General features: G+C 33.7%; 1 protein-coding gene and 1 long non-coding RNA gene across 6 annotated transcripts; both read right to left on the bottom strand.

Annotated features, from left to right (window-relative positions):
- Nucleotides 1-1767: 1767 nt before the first annotated feature.
- LOC120067362 lies at nucleotides 1768-3688 on the bottom strand. Of its 5 annotated transcripts, XR_005478976.1 has the most exons (5): nucleotides 3369-3685; nucleotides 3039-3123; nucleotides 2900-2953; nucleotides 2736-2809; nucleotides 1768-2430 (listed from the first exon to the last, which is right to left on the bottom strand). It is a non-coding gene; the product is annotated as an uncharacterized LOC120067362 (long non-coding RNA). The 5 variants fall into 5 exon arrangements; XR_005478974.1 differs by having other exon boundaries at nucleotides 2736-2953; nucleotides 3369-3688; XR_005478977.1 differs by lacking the exon at nucleotides 2900-2953 and having other exon boundaries at nucleotides 3369-3683.
- Nucleotides 3689-4009: 321 nt separating this feature from the next.
- LOC120067516 lies at nucleotides 4010-4441 on the bottom strand. Its single transcript, XM_039019066.1, has one exon. The coding sequence runs from the start codon at nucleotides 4439-4441 to the stop codon at nucleotides 4010-4012; it is 432 nt and encodes a 143-aa protein (XP_038874994.1).
- Nucleotides 4442-21299: the final 16858 nt, after the last annotated feature.

The raw sequence follows: 21299 nt of genomic DNA, 5'->3' as shown, positions 1-21299 counted from the left end.
TCATTTATGAAGGCTACAATTTTCGAATTTTTGAAGAAACTTTCATATATTGTGTAGATTTCAAAAGAGAAGAAAACATTTTTGGAAAGTTCATAATCGTAAAAAACTTTCCTTAAGTTTGGTAGCCAATGGGTTAAAAAGATGAAGATTGATCTTCAAAGGTAGCTCATAAAATCTAAGGATTAAATTGGAATTATAAAATATTAGTTTGTATTTTATCTGAAATATGGTATTTAATGTCCTTAATTCATGTTAATTTCACTACAATGACGTACATGGTAGAGATCAAGCAATTTGGGGCTATATTGGAGCATTTTGAATTGAGGAAGAAGCCATGCCAAATTGGGTGTCAAATGCTGTTGTACACAACATTGTAGGTAGATGAGCTAAGTGAAAATGTCGAGACAATGACCACAAACTCGAGATGCTAATACATTTGCATGCTCGTCTTGATTATCTTTCAATTATTTCATTGAATTTGGTCTTTTAAAACTTTGGTTTATGAACTTGTGAATGATTCGTATACTTTTTCTTCTTTTCATGTAATTTAAAATTTTTCATTTTTCTTGCATTTCTAAATGATTGTGGGATCCAAGTTAAAAAGGCGTATTTTTGTTTAAAGTTTAGAGCTGATAAGAGAAATAACAAATTTTAAGATTTCATTTGAGAAAATAAGCAAAACATTTTAGAATTGTATAAATTGCGAATTAAACATGACATAATAGACTGTAATACAAATACATTTTGTACACTACTAGTTGGGATTATGTTGTAATCGAGGGTTAAAATTTCGATGTTAATGGAAATATCGAGTTCTTAATTTTACCGAAATTTCGATAAGATATCGATTTCGATGGATGTTATTAAAAATTATAAGAATAAAAATTTGAAAAAATACATTTAGATTAGTAAATAAATATTTTATGATTTTTAAATAAATTAAGATCTCTCTTATTTATGTTATAGTTATATTAGTGACATTTTGTTACTTATTTTTCATATTTTATGGATTTTTCTACGATACAATGGAAATATCGATTCACTCCTCATGTCAATATTGAACCTATGGAAATATGGAAATATTGATGAAAATATAGACATGTCGACGAAAATTTAATAGTATGGTTGTAATAACAGAATAGGCAAGCGTTAACTGAAGAAGATAAATTGTAATAAAGATAATAAATATAAGATAGTTGGAGGGAAAAAGCAACTTATTCTTGATTAAAAAACGTAAAAGAAAAAACTAAAACTCGAAAATAATAAGATAAATATAAAAAGTCAAATAAAAAATTTGAAAAGGTAAGTTAAAACTATTTGAAATGAAAAGATTGGAAGATAATATGAGATTTGAAAAATGAGATCCAAATTTAAGATTAAAAAAATTGGGCACAGCTGAAGATTCGTATGGACGAACAAAATCCAAATTTGTAACTTGCAAGCTTTAATTACGGTGAAATTAAAGAAGCTTATATTTTAGGATTAAAAGAAAAAGGTCTCACGTGTAAGGAAGGCGTTTTGTTATATTTCTCATGATTTTCGGTTTCTTTTCTAAATGTTCAAATGAAACTTAAATTAATGCTCTGAGATCTAGTTTCCCTGAAGTTTAATGGAGTTTTCAGCATGCATGTAGTAACAATCTATTTAGAATGTGTCTTAGAAGGTTGGGTGTGACCTAGAAGACGTAACAACCCGACTCCCTAGGTCTTAAACTAGGTAATTACTAAAGACATGCATGCATACATTTCAAAACGACACTTTCCATGATTTGATAAAAGACAAATATTAAGACTTTACTAAAAGTAATTAAATGAAATTCATTTAACAGGGTAACTTAAAAAAATGAAATAAAGTAAACATCACAATAAAACATCATCCAAAACACCCGATGTGCAACAAGAAAATAAAACTAAAAGACCTCTAAATTTAACAATTAACTAATTTAAAATCATGAAGATATAGAAAAAGATAGGCAGAAACATTGACTGGTCCCAGTGGTTTGATCACGGATTCTGCTTGTCATGCGCTAGCGTGTTGTTACCTTTACCTGAAAAGGAAACATAAGATAGAACGAGTATAAAATACTCAGTAAGTAACTCTACTACCAGGGTTAGGCTAAACATCTATATCCAATAAATGCTACTTTCTAGTGGGACATGCATAAACCTCTACTTTTCGTGGATGGCCATCTAGTGGACAATTGAACCCACCTTATCGTAGGTGAGATGTACCCACAAACCTCTGGTGAAACTCGAAGAAGATCACTAACCTATGGTGAAGTCCCGAAGGAAATCACAACCTCTGGTGAATCTCGAAGGGGACACAAACCTTTGGAAAGCCCCGAAGGAAACACTAACCTCTAGTGAAATCTCGAAGGAGATCATTAACCTCTGGTGAAGTCCCAAAGGAAATCACAACCTCTAGTGAATCCTGAAAGAGACACAACCCTCTGGTGGGTACATGACTATGGGTCGAAGGTAATTATCACTAACATAAATAGCATACATCATAAAGCAAGGTCCCACAATCATGCAAATATAACTTCATGCTCATACAACCTCTTAGCATATCATATAAAAATTTAATTCATGCTCGTACTCATAACATGCTTCAAATATAATAAAGATAACCTCATATATCCTCAAGTATCTTGATGCATACAGTCTTAGAATCATCAAATTATTCTTAAATTTTATCGCCTGGCACAAAGGCGGTTCTAGTAGTAAGTTACTTACCTTAGAATTTAGGTTCAAAAACAAACTCAAACAAACTTAACTTCTCTTTGCCGAACACAACATTAAATCAAGACCTAGAATAATTAAGTCAAACAAAAAATTAAATTAAACCTTTGGGGTTTAATTCCAATTTAACCACAATTATCCAAATGTCTTTAATTTACCGAAAAAGTGGCTTCGTCTAAAATCAGTTCCAAAATTCAATTTAATTGCCTAACCTGAATATAAATAGAGCCAAAGTTTATTAACTTAATTTTCAACAATTACCCCTAACCCAAAAAGGAAACCAACTCAACCACTTACCAAAACTATGCCAAAACTACCAAAATCAAACTTTTGCAAATGCAGGTAGCACACTTTTGACCCCAAATTCCTCCAAAACTCGGATCTACAACTCAAACATAATGGGTAAACATTAGTCAGAACCAACAATTTAATTGGCATTCAAGGGAAACCCTACACAAGTACAAAATCTTATCGAAATCGACCCCGAACAAGCTGGACAATTACCAAAAATGTTCCCAAACTTCAATCTACAAGTGAAACGCAATGAATAACAACCAACTGAGGCCCAAAAGCTGATGGGTTTTCAAGAATCTTTAAGAATCCATTTAAGATGGGAAAAAATCTTACCCAAATAAGAACCCCCAGTGGCAGGGCACAAAGGGTAGGGCGGTGGCAGCTGTGGCGTGCAAGCAGACGATGATGAAACAGGTGCGGCAGAGTGAGGGGGTGCGACTGGCAAACGACGCGATCTGATGATGGATAAGAGGGAGAGATTGCGACTAGGTTGTGGCGGCGAAGGAAGGAGAGGCGGTTGGTGCAAGTGTCCTCGACTGGAATCGCGCTCGCTGTTAGGCTGTGACAGGGAGCGAAAGAGAGGCGGCTGGAGAACTGAAGTCGAGCGACGAAAAAATCTTTTTACTTTTTTAAATTCTAAATATCTTCTCAAATTTCCAAATCCCAAATCTTTTTTTTAAAAAAAATGAATTATTAATGCATAATAATCCAATTTAACCTCAAAATTCAAAATAACCTTAAAATATTATTTAAAAAAAGTAGGATGTTCTTCCTCGAAAGTTTATTCCTGAAAAAGCTCTAGGTATTGGGTTCTCATATCATCCTCTCGTTCCTATGTTGCTTCCTCGAATTGGTGATTTTGCCACAAAACTTTCACAAGTGATATCTCCCTGTTGCATAAGGTCTTCACCTCCCTAACAAAAGTTTGAATAGGCTTTTCCTTATAACTTAAGTTCTCATTTAATTGTAATGGTTCAAAGTCCACCACATGGGATGAATCCATCACATACTTCCTCAACAACGAAACATGGAAAACACTGTGAATCGAAGATAGAGATGGTGGCAACGCCAATCGATAAGCTATAGGGCCAAATTCGCTCCAATACCTCGAAATGTCCAATAAATTGTGGACTTAGTTTCCCCTTCCTACCAAACCTTAGAACACCTTTCACAGTTGCTACTTTCAAAAACACTTTGTCACCAGTTTCAAATTTCAGGTCTTTACGGCTAACATCGGAGTAACTTTTATGTCTGCTTTGAACTATTTGCATACATGCTCGGATCTTCTGTATTGCCTCATTCATGGTATGTCTTAGCTCAGGTCCTAGCAACTTTCGCTCACCAACCTCATCCCAGCATACGGGAGACCTGCAACTCTTTCCATATAGGGCCTCAAATGGCGACATACCAATGGTAGCCTGATAACTGTTATTATATGCAAACTTCATCAAATGCTGGTGAGAGTCCTAACTCCCTGAAAACTCTAACGCACAAACGCACTACATATCCTCCAATGTCTAGTTCAAGCACTCCCTTTGACCATCAGTCTTACCCAACCTGGCTGGACTCTTCCAAAAACTACATGTAAAGCGAGGGTCTCTGTTAGACACAATAGATACAGACACCCCATGAAATCTCCTCTTTCATGTATAACTACGCCCACTTATTCACCATAAAAGTAGACATTATCGGAATAAAATGCACTAACTTAGTGAGTCTGTTTACTACAACTCAAATTATAGTAAAACCCTTTTCTCTTTAGGGCAACCCCACGATGAAATTCATAAACACATTCTCTCAGTTCCATTCTGGTATGCTCAAGGTCTGCAACAAGCTTGTTGGCTTCTGCCTTGGGGCTTTCACTTGCTGACACACTAAGCACGTACTAACGAACTCTGCTATCTCTCTTTTCATGTCATTCCACCAATAACAACGTTTCAAGTCCTTATACATCTTGGTACTAGCAGGATGTATCATAAATGGGGAGCTATGAGATTCTGATAATAATTCATTCCTGAGGTCACTGTCTACAGGTACGCATAAACGTCCTTGATAAAGGAGACGGTTATCTGCAGACAAAGAGAATTCACTGAAGGGAATCGAATTCCTGTGGAAGTGTGAGATCACTTTGCATTCGGGTTTTTCATTTTAAAGAAACCAAATCACAACAGTCCATATTAACAATGGAGAATAAACATTATATTTAACATGCTATTGAAGATGGAGAAAATGGAAAAACTTAGCTCACCTTTGTAGAATTCCAAACTTCTCGAAAAATCCTCTTTCTTTGATCATGAACACCTCTTCATGATCAAGGAAACCACCATAAGAATAACCTTGTTATTCTCTAGGATTTTAAGGACTGGATGAGTGGTCTCCAATACTTGGAAGAGGAAGAGTTAGAGAGAAAGTGGTGTGAGAGTAGTGAGGATTTTAGGTGTGGAGGCTAGGTAATTTTGTACAAATGAAAATCCTCGCCCTAAATGGGCTATAAGGATATATTTATATGGAGAAGGGTTAAACCCTCCTCCAAGTATTTCCTTTTATACCCTTAGTGCTAATTAAGTAAATAACCCTTATTTAACTGGTTGGCACACTAATTATTATACATTAAATCTTATTTAATATATAATTTATTAATTAACATATAAACATCATATATTTATACGTATCCGCCTCTTTAACATTAAAATTAATTAATTCTTCATGAATCTAATTCACTTGACTTTATTGTTTGAATCTCATTCAAATATATCTCTCTTACATAATTTGGATTATAGATCAAATCTAGAATTAACAATTATATATTATTATCATTAATATAAAATTCTCTCAGTTGATTTGAAAAATTCAAATAATTTCTCATAATTATCCTTTAGTGAACTAACAAGAGGGTCTTATGGACCTACAGATTAGAAGCTCCAATGATATGAGATTAATTAATTAAGCTATTTAATTAAATAAATCAATATTCATTAACTACCGGTCACTCTACTAAAGACCAATAGTTGCACTTTTTGTACAATAGATATATTTATGTGTCCATGGATATAACCAATCAATAGTAAGTTGACCCTTCAAAAATCGATCATAACTACAATGGGTTAAATTACCATTTTATCCTTGTAGTTACATCTAACTCTTTAAATACCACTGATTCCTCTAGTGGACAAATAGTTTATAGTTCAACTATAAAATAACACCTTTCGGGCCAGTGAGAGGTTGAGGCCTCATTATTCAAAATCCGAAATCAGCTATTAAGGGAGCAATTTATCTCTTTTTTCTAAGATCGGGAAGAAGTAAATTTCATCTTGTATAGTTGTGTTCCCAGTTTATGGTAGACTTGTTGAGTCGGTTAACACAAAAACGAATAATCAAATCACAACAGATTCAAAATCTCAATTTACTGAATCTTAATCAAACAAAGTTTAATGGAGAAATTCTCTCCATTCTCACCCATATAGATAAAAGGATTACCTTTATAAATAGGTATTTACAACTCACTCAGATTAAGGTCAAGTCACCTATCTGATGAAATGTATAATTGTGCAATGTTAGCAAACAGAATCAATATGCACTCTAATTGCATTTAGTTTGAGTTCTAAAGCATGAAAAATCAAATTTTTCAGAAGAGGGTTTTTAAGAATATCATACCTTTGAAGAATCCTCCAAATCCAAGCTGCTCTCCACGAATTCTTAGCTTCAACATCTCAGTGAACCATCAAGAGGTCTTCTCTGCTATTCTTAGCCTTGAATTTGAGTGGTGTAACTCTAATTTGAAGTGAATTAAGTAAGGAAATGGGAGGGTTTGAGATGGAGAGAGAGAGCTATAGAATTCCTCTAAATTCCAACCTCCATCTTTTTTCACTCTGAAAATTCCACGCTTTTAACTCTTACATGCAAGCATTGAATAAGGTATGCATTTGACACTTCAATTGGAATTAAGAAAGTGGGATAAGTGTTTTAATTAGATAATGCCACCAAGCAACTCTAATTTTGTGGATTTCTTCACTAGATCACAAATTGATTTTCAATTTCCTTTTATTTAATTCAAATTAAATGAAATTCAAAATTAAATTTCTAAAATTGAATTGAAAATTGAAAATTGAAAATTGATTTTATTTTTAATTATTTAAAAAAATTTAATATCAAATATTAAATTAATCAAACACCTAATTGTATACATAAATCCTATTCATGTAATCAATATTTAAATGTTTTAAACTCTCCAATTTTGTTTATTTTCGATAAATTGAATGTTAATTATATCGAATATAATTATGCAAACCCTAATTTGAAATTGAACGTTTCAAATTCAAACCCTAATTTGCAATTTGAACACTTCAAATTGAAAACTTAGTTTTGATTTTGAACATTTCAAAATTATTCAATTCACTAATCCAAGGTGTTCATGTTTTACGAGGTAGTAGAGGGACCTTATGACCTACAGATCATGAGCTCCAACGATTTGAGATTAATTGACTAAAACTCCTTAGACTGAATTAATCAATATTCGTTAACCACCGAGTTACACCACTATAGCTCGATAGTTGTACTCTCTTCATTGTAGATATATTTGTGTCCACTTGATTTAACCATAATCAGTAAATCGACCATTCAAAGGTTGCTCGTGATAACGGTTGGGTCAAATGTTGTTTTACTCCTAAAATTACATCTTGCTCCTTAAGTTCCACTAATCCTCTAATGAACAATTGGTTTATGATCCAATCACTAAACCAGGTCCCTCTCAAGCCAATGAGAGGATGGGACCCCTTGTTCAAGACCTAGATTTAGCATTTAAGAGAACAACCTTCCTCTTATCCCTAAATCGGGTAGGCATAAATTCCATCTTGCACCTTATGTCCCTAGCTATCTACCCCGTCTTAACCCTGAAATGGGAGGCTTATTGAGTCGATGCTGTTAAGCAAACCCTCACCTATGCAAATCTAAGGATAATCCTGAATAAATAGAAGTTCATAGTTAGCTTAGGATTAAGATCGAGTTACCTAGGTCATCTAAGCGAAATAGTCAGTCTTAAACAGTAAACAACATTATAAAATAAGAGTGACTTATTTCTTAGTCCGATCTTATGCAAACTCATTGCATAGGATGCACCCATTCTTCATATTTGAATAATAAGTTAATTATATGTGATATGTGATATGATTAATATAATGTATTTGATACGTTATAATATAAAGTTTATTTTGAGACGAATTAAATATTTGAATATGATTCAAATACTAATTATATGGATGAGATTCATATTATTGAATTTAGTATAAATGTGATTTATACTAAATACCATACATTATTGAGAGAAATAAAACTATAGGTTATATTGTATTTGATACAATATTAAAACTATAGGTTATGAGTTATATTTGATATAACATATAGTTTAATATATATTATATGATAAGGTAGTTATCATATATATATATGATGCGCTATTTTATGCGGTGAATTAATGAAAGAATTGCGGTGATAGGAAATGCATCATGCAACAAGTTTTCTCGGCATAATCCAAGTATAAAAAGGGTCGAACTCAGGTACTAAGGAAAACAATATGTGGTGATAATTCTTAAGATAGCTTTGCGGTAACAAATAAATTAACGATTGGTTGGTTTGTTGTTTGAGATATAAAATGTATGCGGCGGATTTGAGAAAAGATTGATTATGCGACATATACACCGAGTATGCGGAGGAACGGTTTGAGAAGGTCTTTAGCTAGCGTTCCCCGAGGATACGTTCAAACTATGCGATCATGCTACACTCATTCGATAGCAAATCATTTTCCAATGCAAATGCGGTAACTCCTAATTCTAGGACGCATGTGATGAATGCGATAATGTCCATAGAGCTTATTTCTAAGTCTCTACTTCTTGCCTATGCGATGATGCAAGATGCACACAAAGACAAGGTGACCGCATACAATCATAACCTATCTCTAGGATGCATGCGATGCGTTAATAGCAAACAACGCTTATTCCTAAGCTTCTATCTCTTGATTATGCGTTTCTAATCTGACTCTCCCGAGCCTAGATTCTAACCTGACTTTTTCAAGCCTAGATTCTATCCTTAGACTACCCTCCCGAGTATCTCTAATGGACGAATGACGCATACATAATACAAGATAATCGCATAGAATGAAGATCCCCAGTTATGCTAGCTAAGTGCTTCTCAACCTATTCGACAGATTTAGCTGCTCATGCGTAATGTACAGAGAGTAAACAGATATAAAGATGTAAATTCCATTTCTATAGATAAGTTCAGAGTATAAAATGACAATGGAAGATAAAGATAGAGAGTCTGGTAGCAATTGCTTACTTCCCAAGACTTTTACACTATTATTCTGCTCAAAAGATGTTCTTGCTTCGCAGAAGTTGGCCCTCTCTCTGATCTTGACGCTTCCAACACTCTTCTAAGTTCACTGGAACGATCGCTCGATATAATCTCACTTCCCTCACTTCCGTCTTCTAAATAAATGAAAAACTAAGAACAAGGCTAGTTCTAACTATGGAGAAAATTATCTGACTGTGCGAACTCCTACTGAAGGTGGCCTCTGGTATTTATAAAGCTTCAGGGTGAAAGGCTTCTTCTCTCTTATGATTGCACTGATGGGATGGTAGTAATTCTCTGTCTGACGCGCCGAATATTTGTCACCGAAAAGTTGAGTGTATTTGCTACAGTAGTTCATTAACGGCTTGTCAACTTAATTTGGAATCGACCGTTATCAGCTTTCTGTCCCATCATGATTTATTACGCTTTTCACCCGGATGCGCCCACCAAGTTACGCCGGCTCTATGCGACGACCTTTTTGAGCAGATATTTGCGAGCGCAAATGACCGCATAGCCTTGCAATAATGCAATCTTTTGATACGCTCGACCGTTGATTTCTTTGGATCGCATTTTTCGCCTTGCGTCAACTCATATTTTGCATAAGAATACACAAGTTAGCTATTTTGATGCGATGGATGCATACAACCGCAATATTATGAACTTAATGCTTTTTGGACACAATCTTATATATTTTTATCAACGCAAACCTGCATTGTTTAATAACTTAGCACTGTAATAATGTGCATTTCTGCCCGTTATCAATATATAATCTAATTTATTAAAATAATTTATTAATTTTTTAAAATTAGTTTTTGAAATTAATTTGGGAGGGGGTTGTAACTCCTTCCCACTTTTTTCTCTTAATTTTAATCATGCTGATGGTGGTTTTTGGTGGAGTGTGGTCTTCATCTTCTTTACAAAAGATTTTACAGAATTGTGTGGGATCTCTCTGTTTTCTCATAAGAATACATAGAAAAAAAATTACTCTCTCTCTAAAATCTCTCTCACTCTTCCAAAATCTCAGAGTCCACATAACTCTTGAAAATTTCCATTCTAAGGAGAATACAGAGGTAACTCTTGTAGTGGTGACCATTTTGGTTTGTCTTTTTTTTAGAGATCGTGTTTCCAAGAAGGTTCGTGATTGGAGAAGAGGAAATTCGTGAAGAACAGTTCTTCAAAGGTAAGTTTTTTTGAAGCCCTAACCCTTTTCCCTCTTCAATTGCATGTTGTAAAATTTATGTAATTTGCATAATTTTGTTATGTAAAATTTTGTTCTGTGTAAAATTAAAATTGGGAACGATAACCGCTTCCACTACAGAACTTCACCATCCCTTCAAATGTGACCTAGTCTTAGATGCCAAAGATGAACTTTTTCTTTTGGAGAAACTTTCCTTCTTTTGTTTTGTGTAGTTGCAATGTTGAACATTTCAATATTATGGAGCATTTTAGATATTAATGGCCTTAGTACATACAAGTTATTTTCATTTGTTATAGAACATATATCAACATCATTTTTTCGAGACAAACGCTTTATCACGAATAAACAATATATTATAACAGTGTTCCAACAAACAAGAAATTGAAATTAAGTTCCTTTCGAAATTAGGAAAAAGTAAACATTGTCTAACAAAATGAACTTAGAATAAAAAAATAACTTAATGCTCCTTACTGCAACTGCCAAGATGATCTCGCTCATTCCTACCCAAAGAGTCATCTCCCCAACCTTAAGCTGCTTCCAGGAACTATTTTCCTGCAAAGAGGTACAAACATGACTAGTGGCTCCTGAATCAAGTATCCAAACATTATTATCATGCTCCACTAAACACGTTTCTAGAACAAGTAAATCATATTTACCTTCATTTTCCTTCTTTTTTTTGGGCAAGTAGGTTGGGCAGTTTCGTCTCCAGTGTCTATATTGATTGCAATGGAAACAGGTTCCCTTTGTAGCCTTGAACTTCTTACCCTTTTGGGTAACAACAAGTGGATTAGCTTTATTCTTTCCTTTACCACCATTCTACTTCTTCTACTTTTTGGGGTTTGAGGAAGAAGGTGCAAACTTAATCCTAGAGGTAAAACCCCTGTGGAAGTTTTTCGAGGAACTGGCAACATTTTCCTCCCCAGTTTGTCCTTTGGCTTTCATCAAGGACTCGTAAGTCTGTAATTCATTTAAAAGTGTGGTAAGATTGTATTGAATCTTATTCGTCACTGTGTTGCTATGGAATTAGAGGTAACTATTCAGAAAAGTTTCTAGAATAAAGCTTATTTGGCTGGCCTCATCTATGATAGCCCCATTCATATCAACCACATTGAAGTGAACCATCATATTAAGGACATGCTCCATAATGGATGATCCCTCATTCACGCGGGCATTAAAGATATTCTTTAGAGCACAATACCTAAGATGCGTGGTCGGTTGGCCAAACATCCCATGCAATGATTCCATGATTTCTCGAGCTGAGACCATAAGCTTGTGTTTTTTGGCTAAAACTTCATATAAGCTTGCCAAAATGTAAACTTTGGTCTTGTCGTTGGCCTTGGTTCACCTGTCTAGGCTTCACAAACATTTTATGAAGCATTAGGCCTAGAAATTAGAGGACATTCCTCCACTAGGACGAATTTTAGGTAGTTTATTACCAAAATCGTATTAATCGTATTCTTTCATGTCACGTAATTATCGCCATTTAGTTTATCGGTGCCAAGCAAATATATTATTGTGCTAGTCATTTGGCTTATACAAAATAGATAACTTATTTTAGACACTTATGCAAAAATTCATTTTGATCCAATTAGGTTAGCAAAACAGTAATGAACCCAACATCATTTTATTTTGCAATCATACTACAGTGATTTAAAATAAATGCCACCTCAGGGCAAACAGTTACTTCTTCACTAAATTGAGACATTCTCGATCAAATATTATACAAGAATAACTCTAATTCCTATAATATTTAATTATCATTAATTTGATCCAAAAACCATTAACTACCTTAATGTTTTCTTGTAAATGTAACCCTTAATTTTCAATCTTATAACCCTACCCCAATCAGTTTTCCTCAAGGAGAACATAATTGGTGTAATTGATTATAGTGTTCTTATCCATTTCTAGAGTTTGTTATGTCTCTTTCCCATGCAAACACCTTCCTAAGGGGGACACTCCCATGGCGCCACGAGACCGATTATGGAAATGACATTCCAAAGTAATAAAGGAGACCACAGGATGTGTTGATACACATCCTTCTCCCACTTACTATAAACACTTTATCCATTCACCTCTATATTAACCCGTGCAAATACCTTCCCTAGGGAAGGTCTGCCCAGGGCATTATGAGGCCGAACATGAATCTCACATTTTAAACTTTTAGGGAGAACGTGGGTGGAAAAATGACATATCACATACATCTTTTTCCTCCCACTAAGTGTTTTGCAAAAATGGATTTATTAACTTAGAAAAATTTGGCTAATTAATTTTAACCAAGTCTTCTGTTAATTTGCTCAATATAACATTTATATTGAAAATATTAATAATATGTGATTTTATTTGTTAAACTCTTTAATAAATCTAATAATTTATTACATGCTTATAAAATATTTGTTCAATTCACCTTATAGATCGATCCCAGGTAGAGGTGTTCCATTTCTATCAACTTAAATACCTCAACCTAGACAGAACATTCCTAAGATAAAGGTCCCTTTTGGGCAATTATTTAATAAATTTAATCTTTTACGGACTTCGTTTTAATCTTATTAAAACAAATTAAAAGATTAACCTATTTCTAATCTCATTAGAAAATCTTTCAACATAAGTCTAGGTGAATTAATTTTAAACCATTTAAAATTAAGTTGGACCTATGTTTGCATGCAATTTTTTTATTATAGATTTTAATCTACTCCATTAAACATATAACAATTATATTTTAATGACATATTAAAACCTATAATTTGCATCTAATGACGTTGATCAAATAGAACAATTATATTTATCTAAGTAGTGTCATGCTCAATACAAGGTTCATTTTCATTGGAAAAATATAACATTTATATTCAACATCCATGAAGATTAAATATATATGTTCATCATTCCGTCACACATTATAACATTTATAACATTGTATGATGCATGATCATGCTTAATGAAACATACATCAAAATAATATAATACTTATATTATGATGCATCGACACGCTAATAAAATCATGCAATTATAAATAATATAACACTTATATTAAATATGATGCATGAAAATGTTATCCTAAGGTGGGATTTTAAATCTATATGACATACATTATGTAATATAAATTCATCCATTAATTTATACATATATCAAATACATAATAAAGTAAACAGCAAATGTTGGACCAAATTTTAGCACCCTAAAAATTAATTAAATTAATATAACTAATTTACATTAATTCAATTAAAAAAATTAATTAAAATTGCATAAAACAAGGAAATCTACTGCAAACATCGGAGAGGAGGCTCAGACTCACGATCGCCAGACTCCTCGCACACGCCTGTAAGTTCAGAGCATTGTAACGCTGGGAGGTAGCGTTGCAAAGCTATGGATATTGTCCATCTTGCCAGGCCTCGTAGCGTCGCGATGCTGCAGTCCAGAAACCTCCTTTTTGCTGTGTTTTGCTTCGAACTTGGACCGAAAACCTCTGTTTTTCACTGATCTCTTTAGCAACTCTTGCTCCTCGATCGACATGGACTTACAGACTCGATAGCAGAACTTAAATGTCCCAAAAAAAAATGAGCCCTTACATTTTAATCAAGTTAAAGCGTAAAGCTAAGTGCAAAAAAAAAAATGTAAACATCCAATATTGCAAACCTCACATTCAAAATGCAGATTAAAACCCACCTTTCTACACATATTTTTGTTCTAAAATGCGAAAAACAGAAGTGTAAGCATTGACACTTATACTAATTGAAGGGAATCGAGTTTGTGTAGAAGCGTGAGATCGCTTTGCATTAAGTTTTTCCATTTAAACGAAACAAAATCACAGCAATCCATACAAAAACAAACATTATATTCAGCATGCTATTGAAGATGGAAAAAAGGGAAAAACGTAGATCATCTTTGTAGATTCCCAAACTTCTCAAAATATTTTTTTTTATCACGAACACCTCTTCACGATCAAGGACACAACCATAAGAATAACCTTGTTGTTATCTAGAATTTCAAGGATTAGGTGAGTGGCCTCCAATACTTGAAAGAGGAAGAGTTAGAGAGGAAATGGTGTGAGAGTAGAGAGGATTTTTTATGTGGAGGCTAGGTAATTTTGCACAAATGAAAATCCTTGCCCTAGATGGGTTGTATGGATATATTTATATGGAGAAGAATTAAACCCTTCTCCAAGTATTTCCATTTCCTTTTATAGAAAAAGATAGGCATAAGCATTGACTGGTCCCAATGACTCGATCACGGATTTGCTTTTCATGCACCGGTGTGTTCTTACCTTTACTTGAAAAGGAAACATGAGAAAGAATGAGTATAAAATACTCAGTAAGTAACCCCACTACGGGGGTCAGGCTAAGCATCGATGTCCAATAAATGCTACTTTCTAGTGGGACATGCATAAACCACTACTTTTCATGGATGACCATCTAGTGGATAATTGAACCCGCCCTACTGTAGATGAGATGTACCCACAAACCTTTAGTGAAAACCTAAAGGATATCACTAACCTTTGGTGAAGTCCCAAAGGAAATCTCAATCTTTGGTGAATCTTGAAGGAGACAAAAACCCCTAGTGAGTCCTGAAGGAAACACTAACCTCTGGTGAAATCCGAAAGAAGATCACTAACCTCTGGTGAAGTCCTGAAGGAAATCACAACCTCTGGTGAATCTCGAAGGAGACACAACCCTCTGGTGGGTACATGACTATGGGTCAGGGGTAATTATCACTAACATAAATAACATGCATCATAAAAAGGGTTCCACAATCATGCAAATGTAACTTCATGCTCAAACAACCTCTTAGCGTATCATATAAAAATTTAATTCATGCTCTCATAACATGCTCCAAACATAATAAAGATAACCTCCCATAGCCTCAAGCACTTCGATGCATATAGCCTTAGAATCATCAAATTATTCTTAAATTTTATTGTCTGACACAAAGGTGGTTCCAGTAGTAAGATTACTTTGTTGGGATTGTTGTCTTACAAAGAGGGTATGTTATACAAAGAGTTTATATAAGACCGGACCACAAAATGAATAAACTCTCTATATAACACTGTTACTAGAAGAGGCTCACATTTCACTAGGTTGACCATACGAGACTTGACATTAATCCTTAGTGAGTTGTGAACTTCAGTTTATGAGGCAGTTCTTTAATCTGTATGGGTGAGAGTGACCATGATAGCCGATTCAATAAGCCTACATTTTGGAGATTTGTCTTATTAGGGAGCTGAGAACACAGCTACACAAGATGGAATTCATTCCTTCCCATTCCTTGGGAAAGTAGATAAATTGTTCCCTTAATAGCTGGTTCTGTGTCTTGAACAATGAGGTCTCAACCTCTCACTGGCTTGAGAGGTGTTAATTTATAATTGGACTATAAATTGTTTGTTCATTAGAGGAATCAGTGGTACTTAAGAAGTTAGATGTAACTGTAGGGGTAAAACGATATTTTGACCCAACTATAGTTATGGACATTTGTGAAGGGTCATTGCTCTGTTGATTGGTTATATCCGTGGACACAAAAATAAATCTACAGTGCGAAGAGTGCAACTATCGGTTTTTATTGGAGTGCACAGTAGTTAATGAATATTGATTAATTGGATTAAAGGAGTTTAATTGATTAATCTCATATTATTGGAGCTTCTATCCGTAGGTCCATAAGGTCCCTTCAATAGCTTACTAAAGGAAATACAAGAGGAATGTTTTGAATTGTTCAAATCAATCGATGGAATAGCATATTAATGAGATTAATATGATATAGTTAATTATAGATTTGATCTATAATTAAGAGAGAAATATTTGAATAGGATTCAAATAATGATTGTCTTTTTTAATGAATCAGATTCATGAGGAATTAGTTATTTTGAGAGGCAGAGGAAAATAAACATATGATGTTTATTTAATTAATTAACTATATACATTAAATTAGATTTAATATATATAGCTATTTATTAGGTTTGCTAATTAATCAAGTAAATGTTATTTGATTAATTGAGCCGTAAGGGAAAATATGGAAATACTTAGAGAAGTGGAAAACTCTTCTCTATATAAATTGTTTCTTTTGCCCAAACTAAAAAAAGAAAAAAAATCATTCTAAAAACCTAGCCTCCAAAATTCTCCCAAAAATCTCTCAACACTTTCTCCTTCCCACCATTCCTCCTCCAAGGATTAGAAACCACTCTTATACCCTTAGATTCCAAGAAAATATCGAGGTCTCTCTTATGGTGGTGTTCATTGTTTGTTGGAGATCAGTTGCGGAGAAAAAGCTTGGGTTTTTTTATGAAGAGAAAGGGATCAATAAAGGTAACAAAATGTTGTTCTTCCTTCTCTTATATTCTCTTCAAAAGCATGTTGAATTAAATATGTTTATCATCTATTTTATTATGCTTGCTACTGTATTTTATTTCATTAAACTGAAAAAAACGAAATGCAAGGCGTTCACACGCTTCAACTCGGGATTTGATCCTTTCAATTGGTATCAGAGCCAATTTTCTTGGATTTTTTTATTTTTGGTTTGGTTTTTGAAACAAAATCTAGCTAAGAGGTGGGTTTAATGTTCTACATTTGGAATGTTTGAATGTCAGTTGCAATATTGGATGTGTACAACTTTTGGCACATAGAATTTGCATTTTATTTTGATTAAAATGTAAGGACCCAGTGTTTTGGGGCATTTAATTTCTTGCTTTGAGTCTATAAATTCTTGTCGATTGAAAGAGCAATAGTTGCTGAGGTGATCAGGAAGATGCTCGAAGCTGAAAATTGTAAAATCTGGGGCATTCTGCCTTCAGCATCGCATAGCAACGCTACGAAGGTGAGGTGACACTGACCCCTCAACATTGCAATGCTCTAAAGATCAGATGGCATTGTGCTGCGCGCGAGGAGCTAATGAAGAAGTTGTCTTTTGCCCTAATGTGCTTATGTAACTTAATTTAATTGATTAATTGCTTTCTAGGGTGCCAAAATTTGGTCAAATTAATTGTCGTTTAATTTAATTGTGCATGAGATGTATGATTTAAATTAGTGTTGAATGGTGCATAATGTATGCCATTTAGATTAAAATTCCACCTTAGGATAAACATGTTCATGCATCATATCTACATATAAATGTTATATTTTTGGATGTATGATTAAATTAGCATGCTCATGCATCTTAATATAAATGTTATATTATTTAGATGTATGGTAAATGAAACATGTTCATGCATCAAGCAATATCATAATTGTTATAATGTATAATGGCACGATGGTAGATGATGCTTCATGATTGTTTAATATAAGAGTTATAATTTACAATAGAAAATGAATTTGCATTGAGCATGACATTACTTAGATTAATATAAGCATTATATTTTAATCAATGTCACTAATTGCAAACTTATAGATTTTATTTTTCATTGTTTTACAACAGTTATAAAAGTAACAAAATTAGAATTAAAATCTATAATCAATAGTTGCATGCAAACATAGGTCAAAATTAATTTTAAATGGTTTAAAATTAATTCACCTAGACTTATGTTAAACATGTTTCTAATGAGATTAGAAATAGGTTAATTTTTTTATTCATGAACTTCGATTAAAAGATTAAATTTATAAAATAATTGTCCATAAGGGACATTTGTCTAAGGAATATTCTATCTAGGCTGAGGTTTTTAAGCTGACGAAAATGGAACACCTCTACCTAAAAATCGACCTGGAAGGTGAATTGGGTAAATATTCTATAATCATGCAATAAATGATCAATTTTATTAAAGAATTCAATGAATGATATCACATATTGTTAAAATATTCAATATAAGCATTATATTAAGCAAATTAACAAAGACTTAGCTAAAAATTTATTAGCCAAATTTTATTAAGTTAATAAACCCATCTTTTGCAAACACATCGTTTGCAAAACACTTAGTGGGAGAAAAAAGATGTATATGATATGTCGTTTCTCCACATATGCTCTCCCTAAAAGTTCACAAGGTGAGATTCATGTTCGGTTTTATGGTGCCTTGGGTGCACCCTCCCTTAGAAAGGTATTTGCATGGGCCAATATCAAGGTGAATGAAAAAAGTGTCTATAGTGAGTAGGAGAAGGACGTGTATCAACACATCCTGCGGTCTCCTTCATTGGTTTGAAACGTCACTTCCATGTTCGACCTCATGGCACCATGGGAGCGTCCCCCTTAGGAAGGTGTTTGCATGGGAAAGAGACGTGTCAAACTCCATAAATGGATAAGATCGCTATAATCAATTGTTTCAATCATGTTCTTCCCTAAGGCAAACTGGTTAGGGCGAGGTTATAGAGTTGAAAAAGAAGGGTTACACTTACGATAAAGTATTATGGCAGTTAATGATTTATTGACCAAATGAATAGTAGTTAAATATTATAATAATAAGAAGTTATTCTAGGAAAATATTTGATTGAGAGTGTCTCACTTCAGTGATAAGGAATAATTGTACGCCCTGAGGTGACATTTATTTCAAATCATTGAATATATCATTGCAAAATAAATAATATTGGTTCATTATTAGTTTTTGCTAAACTGATTGGATTAAAATGAAAATAAAATTTTGCACAAGTGTCTAATATAAGTAATTTCTTTGTATCAGCATGTCTAGCTCAATCGTTTCTTTGCTTAGCATCAAAAGATTAACTGGAGAAAATTATAACTTGAAAAAATAAGATCAATACGGTTTTAGTAGTAGATGACCTCAAATTTGTTCTTACAGAGGAATGTCCTCCAGCCCTTGAGCACAACGCATCTTCGTGATGCTTATGAGAGGTGGACCAAGGCAAATGATAAGGTAAAGGTCTTATCTAAAGTCTTGACCAAAAACCATGAGACCATGATCACTGCACGCCAGATCATGGAATTATTGCGTGACATGTTTGGAAAACCTTCATCACAAGCCATGCATGATGCTCTTAAGTTCATCTTTAGTGCGCGGATAGCTGAAAGATTGTCTGTTAGGGAACATGTCCTTAACATGATGAACCATTTCAATATTGCTGAGATGAATGGAAGTCTTATAAATGAGCCCAGTCAAGTTAGCTTTATCATGCAATTGCTTCCGGATAACATTCTGCAATTCTGTAGGAATTGTGTTATGAACAAAATTGACTACAATCTCACCACCCTCCTTAATGAGCTACAAATTTTTTAGTCTTTAATGAAAGCCAAAAGAAATACTGGGGAGGCAAATGTTGCCTTCTCCAACAAGAAAAAGTTCATTAGAGGTTCAACCTCCGGAACTAAATATGTGCCTTCTTCTTCATCCAGTGTGAAGAAGTGGAAAAAGAAGAATGGTGGAAAAAGGAATAAAGATACCACTGCTGTTGCTGCCCAAAAGTGCAAGAAGGTCAAGGTTGCAAAAGGAACCTGTTATTATTGCAACCAAAATGGGCATTGGAAAAGGAATTGTACAAAATATTTTGTCAAGAAAAAGAACGAAAAAGAAGGTAAATATGATTTACTGGTTCTGGAAACATGTTTGGTGGGAAATGATAATCATACTTGGATACTTGATTCATGAGACACTAACCACATTTGTACTTCTTTATAGGAAACTAATTCCTGGAAACAGCTGGCAGTAGGATAGATGACTCTACGAGTTAGAATAAAAGAGATTGTCTAGCCGATTGTAGTTGTTTTTTTTTTCTTCAAAGTTTATGTTGTTAGACAATGTTTACTATGTTCCTAATTTTGAAAGGAACTTTATTTCAGTTTCATGTTTGTTGGAACAATTTTTTAGTGTATCTTTTATTCGGGATAAAGCGTTTGTCTCGAAAAATGGTATTGATATTTGTTCTGCAACAAATGAAAGCAACTTATATGACTAAGGCCATTAGTATCTAAAATGCTCCATAATATTGAAATGTTCAACATTGCAACCAATAAGACTAAGAAAAGAAAAATTTCTCCTAAAGAAATGCTCATCTTTGGCATCTAAAATTAGTCACATTAATCTTAATAAGATCGATAGGTTGGTTAAGAATGGACTTCTAAATGAGTTAGAAGAAAAATCTTTGCCTGTATGTGAATCTTGTCTAGAGGGAAAAATAACAAAATGACCTTTTACAGGAAAAGATTATAGAGCCAAAGAACCCTTGGAGCTTATACATTCAGATCTTTGTTATCTGATGGGTGTAAAAGCTAGAGGAGGATTTGGATATTTTGTCACTTTTATGGTTTATTATTCAAGATATGGGCATGTTTACCTAATGCAACATAAGTCTAACACACTTAAAAAGTTCAAGGAGTATAAGGCTGAAGTTGAAAATTTGTTAGGTAAAAAGATTAAAACACTTCGATCAGATCGAGGTGGAGAGTATATGGATATTGAATTCCAGAACTATATGATAGAACATGGAATCATATATCAACTCTCAGTACCTAGTACACCTCAATAAAATGGTGTATCAGATAAGACAAATAGAATCTGTTGGACATGGTTCACTCTATGATGAACTGTGCTTCTCTACCTATCTCGTTCTGAGGTTATGTAGCAGAGACTACAACTTACCTTTTAAAACAGGTTCCATCAAAGAGTGTTATTAGAACACCTTTGAATTATAGAGAGATCGTAAAAATAGTTTACGACATCTTAGGATTTGGAGATGTCCAACACATGTGCTTATGGAAAATCTAAAGAAATTGGAACCACGTTCAAGATTATGCCTATTTGTAGGTTATTCTAAAGAAACAAGAGGTGGTCTATTCTTTGATCCAAAAGAAAACAAAATATTTGTATC

The sequence above is a fragment of the Benincasa hispida genome, chromosome 12 (genome assembly GCF_009727055.1).
Source record: "Benincasa hispida cultivar B227 chromosome 12, ASM972705v1, whole genome shotgun sequence".
Classification (NCBI taxonomy): Eukaryota; Viridiplantae; Streptophyta; class Magnoliopsida; order Cucurbitales; family Cucurbitaceae; genus Benincasa; species Benincasa hispida.
Note: the sequence above shows the minus strand (reverse complement) of the source record. Positions and strands in the feature narration are given on the sequence as shown.